The 12,122-nt window shown below is 36.5% G+C and overlaps 1 protein-coding gene across 7 annotated transcripts in view; it reads right to left on the minus strand.

The window, feature by feature from the left end:
* WWP1 (WW domain containing E3 ubiquitin protein ligase 1) overlaps positions 1–12,122 on the minus strand; it is a 134,866-nt gene that overhangs the window by 6,452 nt on the left and 116,292 nt on the right. For all 7 annotated transcript variants that reach the window (XM_045454570.1, XM_045454569.1, XM_045454573.1 and 4 more), the window contains 4 exons: positions 10,537–10,657; positions 4,089–4,193; positions 1,124–1,220; positions 617–689 (listed from right to left, as the gene is read on the minus strand). In XM_045454570.1, the coding sequence (XP_045310526.1) occupies positions 617–689; positions 1,124–1,220; positions 4,089–4,193; positions 10,537–10,657 (396 nt within the window). The remainder of the gene's footprint in view (positions 1–616; positions 690–1,123; positions 1,221–4,088; positions 4,194–10,536; positions 10,658–12,122) is intronic.

Genomic DNA, 12,122 nt, shown 5'->3' on the forward strand with positions numbered 1-12,122 from the left:
TAGCCCTGCCTAAATTTCCAAATTCTTTTTATCCCTGTCTCCCCTCATTCACTAAGTTCCAATGACACCAGTCATCATTCATTTCCTTGAAAAATTATTTCTTACTACAAGGTCTTTGGAAATGTCCCTGTACAAAGAATGTGCTTTTTCTGTTTCTTCCCGCAGCATTCTATTTATCCAACTCAAACATTGTGCTAAGAATCTCCCTGACCACACAACCTAGAAGAGGTTCCCTCTGGTTCTTATCTACAGCACCCTCTTTATTTCCTTTGAAAGACTTTCCTAGAATTCAAATAGCTTACTTGTTTGTCATTTGTGCTCCCTCCCCCAGGGGAGTGCAAACTTCATAAAAGGCAGGAAGCACTTCAATCGTATATTATACATAGTGGTTACTCTAAATAACTGGTGAATCACTAGATATATTTCTCAGTATATTAACCAAACAGAAATCATTTCAAAGGGTTTAGTTACAGAATGCTGTATTAATCAGTATGTTCTAAAAACTGAAATTCTGGCTACGTTAATGAATAAGCACTAATACTGGGTCTTACGTATTTAAAAAAAAAACAAAACATTCTCTGACTTTCACCTTTCAATTTAGGATTCTTGAACTTACCACGTGTGGCTTCTTGGTAACCAGGTGTCTTTGCCAACTTTTTCAATACAAAATTTTTGAGGCCCATTACTTCCTAAATCAAGAAAACAAGACAAAATTTATCTGGTCCTTTAAACTTTTTGGTTTTGACAACTAGTTAAATGACTGAACATGTCACATTATCATGAATGACACAGAATACAATGTAAATCGCTTCTGCCTAGAGAAGCTTCTTATTGCTGCAGAAATTCAGCAACAGGAATTAAATTAGTGGAAAGAGACGTAGCTCTAAAGAATTTTGCTCCTTCACAATCACCCTAAAGAGCAAAGCAATGGCCAACCAGACTATGTAGGCAGACTTTCATTGGCTTACAGATGTACTTGATAGTAACCATTAAGTAGTCTTCTGGCAGATACCCTACAGAAAGCACAGAAGAATAATCCTTAGATTCAAGTCTACTGTATGTCTAAAGGCCATTATCATCACAAAGTTAGCTACAGAGAAACTGCAGGAAAAACTGCATTTACCCATAAGCTCGGCAAATCCTCCTAGAGGCAAACGGCAGGTTCCAGTGACAAACTGTAATAGTCGCATCCTTACTTCATTGTCTGTCTCTTTCACAAACTGTGTAACAAAATCAAATTTACTTTAATATAAAATACTAAATTATCTTCAGTAATTAAAATAGTAGACACTTAAATTGTTCTTAAATTTCTTCAAGAATTATTAAGGTTAGGCACATGTTAAATATACCAGTGATCTTACTTCAGTTAATCCTCACAATTACAACACTGGTTGTCCATCAGTATTATTACATCCATCATACAGACAGGAAACGGGAGGCTTATAAATGTCAAACCACTAAAAGGTAACCAGGACAGATGTTGTTTGTTTGAATACAATATCACAGCTAGCACCTAGTTAGGGCTCCTGCCTACCTCTGTGCTATATGCTTTTTGTGTGTTTAGCCCTTATAACAGTCGCCATTCTCAATAGTTTGATCTGTTTTCTCCTACTAGATACTACTATTTACACAACTCTTTGGATTCTTCATACTTGAAAACTACAAGGATGCATTTTGTTAAAAATATTTAGTTCATTTACTATCTTTTCAAAGACAGACATAAATGTGTAATGTGGTGGAATACTGATTTGAATTGATCTGATTGTCTTGTAATAGAAGGCAAGTCAACTTCTGGAGCAGTCTAAGAGTAGAAATGTATCCTAAAAATAAAACTTATAAAAAGCAAACAAGAATATACATTACCTAAGGATGAGACAAAAGTGCTAATAATGACCAAAAACACTTCTGCATAAAACTGTGTTGAGGTACACATTTCATCAAGGCACAAGAAACAGCTCATTACCAGGTCTGGCATAAACCAACCCTTTCCCTAAAACAAACTCAATTCGCAAAACACAACTACTCATTTGGATTTATAGGACCTCAAGCTGAAGCTTCTCAGGTATACAGATACAAATGTCCAAAGGGAAAGTCAGGGAACTTCATGTTCTTACTAGTCCCTGACTAGTAAGGAAGCTAGTAAAGACCCTAAAAAGGAAGACTGCAGACACCTGCATACATTCTGTATGTGATGCAATTCAGATATTTTAGGCTTGAAAATGGGTTTATTCCCTTTTGATTTTTTATTCATTTATTTTTTCTAAGCTCTGTGCCCAGCGTGGGGCTTGAACTCCTGACCCTGAGGATCAAGAATCACATGCTCTATGACTGAGCGAGCCAGGTGGCCCTTGTTTAGTTTTTATAAATGGTAATAGATATACACAGCGCCCAGTACAGAACTGAAAGGTAGTAAAAGGTACAGCATCAAGAACAGCTTTCACACCTTGCTGCCAGTTTTCTCTACCTTTTTTCAAAGACGCTATATTCATATACAGTTGACCACTGAACAATGCAGCAGTTAGAGGTGCAGATACCCCATGTAGTTGAAATTTTGGGAAAATCCACATTCAAATTTTGATTCCTCAAAACTTAATAGCTTATTGTTGACCAGAAGCCTTACTGATAACCAATTACACATATTTTTGTATATATATCATATACTATATTTTTGTAACAAAAGAAGCTACAGAAACATTTACAGTACTGTGCTATAAAAAATTTGCACAGAAGCAGACTAGCACAACTCAAACCCTTTATTGTTCAAGGGTCAGCTGTACCAACATACACTTTGAATATACAGAATGTAAATTTTCCTTTTAACCAAATAGCACATTATACACAGGTTCCTTTCCCCTTCAAAACTACTGAAACATATTTTCCAATATTTTTATTAATTTGCATTAAAAGAAGTGAAAGAATGCTAGGGTGCCTGGATGGCTCAGTCAGTTGGGCATCCGACTTCGGCTCAGGTCATGATCTCAGTCTGTGGGTTCAAGCCCCACATCGGGATCTGTGCTGACAGCTTAGAGCCTGGAGCCTGCTATGGATTCTGTGTCTCCCTCTTTCCCTAACCCTCCCCTGCTTGCTCGCTCGCTCTCTCTCTCTCTCAAAAATAAGCAAATTAAAAAAAAAAAAAAGAATGATTACAAGGTACAGAATTACAGACAGAGCAGATATATCATAATTTATTTACTTAGTCCCCTCCCAACAGACATCTAGGTGTTTCAGGTCTCTGTTAGTATACCAATAATGGTGCAATAAATAGTATGTGCCATTTTGCACATGCTGAAGTACGTAAGATAAATTTCTACAAGTGTCTACACTTCTTTAAAGTATTAATTAATAAATAAATGACACATATCCTTACAAAAAGATTCCACTTCTAGTAAATCTAAGTCCCAGGCTTAGTTTTCACTTGAAAGTGAAAGTTAAGCATAGGTATACGAGAAGTTCCGCCGCTAAACTGCTCAAATGAGTCTCAATTAGTAGATTTATGTGAAGAAAATCCCTGGCCTAAAGATTTTAAATTCTCAAACACACAAAATGCAAAATCTAATAAAATAAACTGTGCTTCAATATTAGTATTGCAGCACTTGGATGAGACCACCCTACTGTAGTTTAAGCTAAAACACCAACAAAACAAAGAAAGGGACCCAAGGGAGGGAAAGAGAAAAGGAAGTCATTCTTGGATATTATCCTCCAGATCATTCTCATTCCCTAGCATATTATCACCTTCACAGGAATTATGTATCTGCACTGACTTTCTCATTAAAAAAAAAAAAAAAAAAAAAAAAAAAAACCCATACTTCCTCATTTACTTCCAGAACTAAGTAGAATTTTTAGAATGCTATGATACTACTGGGGGAAAAAATGCTACACCTACAAGTATTACCATTAAACTATTACTTAAAGAAGATCCTGTCATTCATTCTCCCATTTAGGAAGACAAAAAAAACAACAAACTCTTCACTTCTGATTTGGAATTCAAATGTCAGGTTCAATTTTAAAAATGAACTTTTTTTAAACTACTGTTTCACGGTAAAACATTTTCTTTGAACACTTTGTTTCAAAAAGATAAAAGCAAATACCTGCCAAAACCAAATGATCTGCTTGCTGTTTCTTGTATAATGACGATACACAGTATTTCTCTGCCAATCCGCCAAGTCAACCTCCTGCATGCCACACAACATAACCTGGGAAATGAACACAGTAGCAGGTCACAGTACAGATTTAGTGAAGCGAATAACTATAGGACTGAAATTTGCTAACAAACACTTGTGCACATGGCCTAATTATGTGAACAGCTGCATGCATGACAACTAATGATCACAGCAAATCCAAGAAAATTTGTAGCAATTTAGAACAAGGATTCTTTGGTACTTTATCTTTTCCATGTTTATTGAACTCACACTGAAAACACTTAGAGTTTTTATTCTTCAAGAAAAACATTAGCTATGCTAGAAGAATCTCTTACTAAAAATGTATCCCAAATTAGGTGTCCAAACTGTTAAGTTTCAAATGTAAATTTCTGGTTCTTTTTTTTTTCTTCTTCATCTATGCTATCTTCCATTTAAAGTTAAAAATATACTAATTCCTGTTATTAATTTTTCCAGGCTTTGGGAATAAAATATTCTATGTGAAATTTTCAAATAAGCCCACTGAATTACATAGGGGATGAAAGCTATTTTTGGCATAATGAGGTAGTCCAATACTTCATTTCTCCTAAGTTAACTTTGAGCTATAATGTATAGGCAATAAAATGCATGTATTTTAAGTATAGTTAGATGAGTTTTGACAGATATATACACCTATGTAACTGCCACCACAATCAAGATGTAGAATATTCCCATTATGCCTCTTTTTGCAGAGAAAAACACCATCTTTGTCTTTGGCTCTACGTAATCAATGATTTCATCACAGGTTAAGTTTTTGAGAATATCACACATGCGCATGCGTGTGCACACACACACACACACACACACACACACACTACACAATTAACACTCTTCTGTTGTCTCCACCCCCTGCCTCCACCCGTCAACACCATGTCTATGAGATTCGCGTTCATTATACAACAATTTACTTATTCTTTCATTTCTTAATGGTCATTTAGGTTACTTCAAATTTTTGGCTTTGATGAATAAAGTTGTGATGAACATTTATGTAAAAATCTTTGTATAAATATATATTTTATTGCACTTGAATAAATACCTAACAGTGGAACTGCCAGGACATAAGCAGCTGATATATATGTTTAACATTGTAAGAAACTACCAACACGATCCCAAAGTGTTTTCATTTACAGTTTCAATTTGCAGTTTTAATTTCATTTAGTTTTAATTTGCATTTCCCCAATAATGAGTTATAGTTCATGTGTTTACTTGCCATCATAGCTTCTTTTGTGAAGTGGGTCTTTGCCCATTCTAGAAAATTGTTTTTACGGAGTTTTAAGAGTTAAAATACGTGTGTGTGTGTGTATGTGTGTGTGTGTACACACATACACATACATATACACACTCCCAGTGTGTAGACTGCCTTTTCATTTGCTTAACAGTATCTTTTGAAGAGCAGAAGTTTTACTTTTTTTTTTTTTTTCAACGTTTATTTATTTTTGGGACAGAGAGAGACAGAGCATGAACGGGGGAGGGGCAGAGAGAGAGGGAGACACAGAATCGGAAACAGGCTCCAGGCTCTGAGCCATCAGCCCAGAGCCTGACGCGGGGCTCGAACTCACGGACCGTGAGATCGTGACCTGGCTGAAGTCGGACGCCTAACCGACTGCGCCACCCAGGCGCCCCCAGAAGTTTTACTTTTGATGAAGTCTTTATCCTTTTTGTGTATGTGTGGTTTATTGTTTTGTATTCTTAAGAAACTTCTGCCCATATTAAGATTACTCTATGTTTTCTTTATAGCTTTCATATTTACATTTATGATTTCATCTTTTTTCATAGACTAAAGTAGGAGTCAATGTTAATTTTCTTCTATATGGACATCTAGTTGATCCAGCATCATTTTAAAAGACTTTTTCTTTCCTCACTGAAAAATAGTAGACTTCTGTTAAAAATCAGTTCACAATATATGTGTGGATCTATTTCTGAACTCTCTAGTGTTCCACTGATCTATTTGTGTATCCTTTCAAAAGCACCACACTGCTATAATGACTATGGCTTAATAATAATTTTTGAAATCAGGCAGTGAACATCCTCCAAGTCTGTTCTTTTTCAAAACTGTTTTAGCTTATCTAGAGCCTTTGCATTTCTTTGTATTTTTAAAATCAGCTTGTCAACTTCTACAAAAAATTATTCCAGATATTGATTGGGATTGTGTTGAATATACAGATCAATTTGGAGAGAACTGACATTTATAATAGGGTCTTCCAACACATAATATGATGTATCTTCCCATCTATTTAAGTCATCTTTTTCTTTAAAAAAAATAATGTTTATTGGGGCACCTGGGTGGCTCAGTCGGTTAAGCATCTGACTTTGGCTCAGGTCGTGATCTTGCAGTTTGAGTTTGAACCCCACATCAGGTTCTGGACTGACAGCTCAGAGCCTGGAGCCTGCTATGGATTCTGTGTCTCCCTCTCTCTATGCCCCTCTTCCCAGTCGCACACTGTCTCTCTCTCTCTCTCTCAAAAATAAACATTAAAACATTTTTAAAGGTTGGGCGCCTGGGTGGCTCAGTCAGTTAAGGATCATATTCTTGGTTTCAGCTCAGGTCATGATATCACAGCTCTGTGGGTTCAAGCCCCACATCGGGCTCAGTGCTGGCAGCATAGAGCCTACTTGGGATTCTCTCTCTCCCTCTCTAGCTGCCCTTCCCCCACCCACTCGTGCTGTCTTTCTCAAAACAAACTTAAAAAAAATTTTTTTAAATAAAAATAATTTTTTAAAGGTTTATTTATGTTGAAAGAGAGGGAGGGAGAGAGAATCCCAAACAAACTCTGCACTATCAGCACAGACCCCCATACAGGGCTTGATCTCACGAACCATGAGATCATGACCTGAGCTGAAATCAGGAGTTGGACACTTAACTCACTGAAACCATGCAGGCGCTTCAAGTCATCTTTAATTTTTCTGAGCAATGTCTTGTGTTTTCAGTACAGAGGTCTTCCATGCCTTTGGTTACGTTTATTTTTTTGATGCGTTAGTAAATAAAACTTTAAAATTTCAATTTCTAAGCGTTTGTTGCCGGTACATAGAAAATATATACTTGATTTTTTAATTACTGGCCTTCTATCCTACAGTCTTGTTAAATTTGCTGTTATTTCTAGTGGTTTTTTTCTTTGGTAGGTTCTTTAGGAGTGTCTAAGTTGACTATCATATGTTATTTATTATCCATGGATAAAGGCCATTTTACTCTTTCCAGTCTTTATGCTTTTTGTTTCTACTTTTGCCTTACTGCACTGGCTGGGCCAGTGGGGAATATCTGGTACAGTGCGTAATATAAAGGATGAGAGTTTTGCCCCTGTTCCTAATCTCAATATGAAATATTTAAGATACCACCATTCACAATGATGTCAGGGTTTATCTTATTCGTTGATCCTCTTTAACAAACTGAGAAAGTGGCCTTCTATTCCTACTGTGATGAGAGTTTTTATAAAGAATGATTGTTACATCTTCATAGTTGAAACATTTTAACTTGTAAAGGGGCATGATTATCAATAATCATTATTTTCAATAATGGTATACATGCCCATTATTGTGGTATTATTCATGGTTAAGAGAGATGATGAATGGATGTAAAAGAACAATAAAAATCAAGATAAAGCAAAAATAACAACAAAAAAGATCTATATTTTCTCACAGTTCTGTACCATGAACTAAAGGCAAATCAGTAACAATAACAGCTTTAGTCCCCTTATATGTAAAAGGAAACTAACACATGGTCAAACTATTTCACAGGGCTATGCATGAGACAACTGTATCTACCAAGGGCTATATGAAAGTATGCGTCTCTTCATACCCTTTCAGATCTACTGTCTTAGTTTCATCTCTGCTCTAATGTTGGACTCTGGCTGTAATATCCCTCTTTCACTAGGTGTGCCTCCAAAGTAGGAGCTTTTTTATTAGTTTTTAAAAAATTTAAATCCAAGTTAGTTAACACATAATATAATAATGATTTCAGGAACAGAATTTAGTGATTCATCACTTACATATAACACCCAGTGCTCATCCCAACAAATGTCGTCCTTAATGCCCATCGTCTATTTAGCCCATCCCCCCAACCCAACACCCCACCAGCAATCCTCAATTTGTTCTCTATATTTAAGAGTCTCTTATGGTTTGTTTCCCTTTCTGTTTTTATCTTATTTTTGCTTCCCTTCTCCTATGTTCATCTGTTTTGCTTCTTAAATTCCACATGAGTGAAGAAATCATATGATATTTGTCTTTCTCTGACTTATTTTGCTTAGAATACACTCTAGTTCCATCCATGTTGTTGCAAATGGCAAGATTTCATTCTTTTTCATCGCCAAGTAATATTCCATTGTATAGATATACCAAATCTTATTTATCCATTCATCAGTTGATGGACATTTGGGCTTTTTCCATACTTTGGCTATTGTCAGCAGTGCTGCTGTGAACATTGGAGTGTATATGCCCTTTTGAATCAGCACTCCTGTATCCTTTGGATAAATACCTAGTAGTGCAATTGCTGAGTCGTGGGGTAGCTCTATTTTTAATTTTTTGAGGAACCTCCATCCTGTTTTCCAGAGTGGCTGCACCTGTTTGCATTCCCACCAGCAGTACAAAAGAGTTCCTTCCTCTTTCTCTGCATCCTCACAAACATCTGTTGTTGCCTGGGTTGTTAATTTTAGTCATTCTGACAGGTGTGAGGTAGTATCTCATTGTGGTTTTGATTTGTATTTTCCTGATGATAAGTGATGTTGAGCATCTTTTCACGTGTCTGTTAGCCATCTGGATGTCTTCTTTGGAAAAGTGTTAAAATAGGAGCTCTTAATGGTATGGAATACTTTAGGTGTATACATTTTGAAGACACAAAATTACTTAATTTTCTTCAGATTCTTAATGAAGTGTGTGATTTAAAAAAAAGATTAAATACTGATATCTTCCATTCTATTCTTCTGATGTGTTTCTGCTAATCTGTGTAGTCAAGCTGTTAAGAAAGAGATGTTAGCCAGATTTATAGAGTCTGCATGTCATCCAGGCTCAAAGTCCTTATTTTCATATACTTGTCAGTTACCAGAAGGCAAATTTCTATAAGGGAATATTACTGTATATATAAATCATCATGCTAACTTTTTATATGCACATTTGATTATGGTGTCTTAACAGAGAACCAAAGATGGCTAAAGTTAAAACACTATACCCAAAGGAGGCAGAGAAGAAATACCAAGGACTTTCCCTACAGCCCTGCCTTGTGTTCTAATCTATATGGGGAAAGAAGACTTCAAGAATTCACCATAACTAATCATTAGAGAAATATAAATCGCAACCACAATGAGATATCACCTTATACCCATTACTATAATAAAACAAAACAGAAAATAACAAGTGTGGGCAAAGATGTGAAGAAACTGGAACCTGTGCACACTTTTGGTGGGAATGTAAAATGGTACAGCCACTACAGAAGTGTGGTAGTTCCTCAAATAATTAAACATAGATTTACTATATGATTCACCAATACCACTCCTGAGTATACATCTAAAAGAACTGAAAACAGACTCTCTAAGAGATATCTATAGATCCATGTTCATGGCAGTTTTATTTACAGTAAACCAAGAGGTAGTAGCAACCCAAATATCCATTGACTGATGAATAAACAAAATGTATAGATGTATAATACAATGGAATACTATTCAGCCTTAAAAAGGGAAGGAATTCTTACACATGCTACAATATGAATCAACTATGAGGAACATTATGTTAAGTAAATAAGCCAGTCATAGTAAGACAAATACTGCATTATTTCACTTACAGGAGACACCAAGAGTAGTTAAACTCATAGAAAGTAGAATGGCGGGGCCAAGAAGGAGAAATGGGGACCTGTATAGAATTTCAGTTTTGCAAAATGAAAAAGTGCTGGAGACTGGTTGCACAATAATGGGAATATACTTAACATTACTGAACTGTACAATTAAAAATATTCAAAATGGTAAATTTTGTCGTGTGTACTTCCACATCCCTCCAAAAAAAGAAGTTCTGATATACTTCTAATAAGTCCGAATACAGTTAAGACCACTAAGAACTCATGACTTAAAAAACTGATCTTTGGGGCAACTCACTACTAACCCAGGATTTTATTAAGTTCCCCAAGTCATTAACAAGGTTGAACTCATTCTTCAGGATAGGGGGCACTGATTAATGACTGTGTCCATGACATCATCATGGTTTAGAGAACTTAAGACCATCACCCCATGCTGGGATTTTAATACATCCTGAACACTGAGATGGATAAGGGAACTCAAGATTGTGCCACATCATTTAAAAATGTGTGGACATCCTGTAGAAGCGCAAAAACAGTCCCTCCTCCCATTAACATTTTCTAAACAGCATAATAAAAAAGCCTAACCTCCAATTCTTTTTCATCAAAGTACTGTAGCCACTGAAGAGGAACAACTTCATTAAAACCATCAAGGAAAGCTTTGGTCTGTTCTTGCACTCCTCGAGAAAAACGCCACTCTGTCATTAAACTGAAAATAAAAACAATATTTAAAAATAGTTAATCTGCATGTGAGGTAAAAGCTTAGAAACACCAACTACTTCTAAAATTCTGTCTCTTTTTCCAAATATACCATACATATGTAACATATACATGTTTGTGTGTTTATGTATGTAACACGTTTCTCCATGAGGAAATCAGTTCTAGCACCTCTGTGGCTAGAAAGGATGCTTTTCAAAATAGGAAGTTCTTTATTTGTCAGTAAGACAGCCACAGTTCAACACTTACTATTTCCTGTTCATGTGTAACAAATAATTCCAGATATTGTCTAACTGACACAGTAAGGGAAAGGCTACAGTCATTCAACAGGTTCTCCTCCCAGCAAACCATTTGCCAAGGGAGACTTGAGAACTCTGACTCAGCCTTGCACAGCGGGGAAAGCAAGGGACTGTCTCGGTAACAGTCTGTCTGCAGGCCATATGCTTAAATGCGGTATGGTCCCTCTGTCTGAGAAGGCTTAAAGCTGGGGAACTGGTTCTTTACATGTTAATTCATTAGAGAGAACACAAAGATTTCCTAAAAGAATAGAAAAGACGAGAAGAAACATTCTGAGGAGACATATAATGCAGACATACAGGAGGGAAGTGTAATAAAAAGAAGTAAGGAAGAGAATCTGTATAGTGACACAGAATCTATACAAGGGGCCCTGACAGTAGGTGGGTCTGGAGGTCCCTGTGGAAGAAGCACAGACTACTGATGAGGAGAAGACACTAGAAACAGCAGACAAAGGGAAAGGCGATTATCCACATTCCTCCCCTTCCAAACGCCTCTTCCCGTGTCCCAAAGGAAGCTGATTTTATTCTCTGAGGCAAACCTTTCATCCTTGCTGCCTCTACAACTTTTCTTCATCAATAACTCACCTTCTTTGCCCAAGCCCTCAACTCTACCTTCCTACCCCACTTCCCATTTGCCCACATGGATGCTCAGACCATTATTTTTCAAAACCCTCCCTTCAACCCAGTGTTTGCTTTTAACTACTGTCTTTGCTCTCTTTACCACCACTCCTATTAGAAGAGTACTCTATCCTGTCTCCACTTCTCAGCTCTATTCATCCAAATTTTAAACCACTGTAATGGTCTGGGTTTTCAAGATTTCGCTCTGGGGGATAAAGAAATCTCTTCACATATGTCACCAAAGAAGTCTCAATTGCCAAGCCCAATGCCCTCTTCAAAATTACTCCTGCTTCATGAACTTCCTGTAACACTGGGTGTTAACATTCCCAACCCTGAGAGAGTTCTTTGATCTGACAATACCACCGCTCCTTATCTGACTTAGCTACTTTGTTCCTTTCATTGGTTTCACTGGTCCATAAATGTTGGCATCACTGAGCTCTCTGCCTTTTCTTTTCTAGCTCTTTACTACTTAAAAAGATAATTAACATGTTCAACTGTTAACCAATTCAGAAACCTCAAATATTTCATTTACTAGTATTTCCC

The sequence above is a fragment of the Leopardus geoffroyi genome, chromosome C3, assembly GCF_018350155.1.
Source record: "Leopardus geoffroyi isolate Oge1 chromosome C3, O.geoffroyi_Oge1_pat1.0, whole genome shotgun sequence".
In the NCBI taxonomy this organism is placed as follows: Eukaryota; Metazoa; Chordata; class Mammalia; order Carnivora; family Felidae; genus Leopardus; species Leopardus geoffroyi.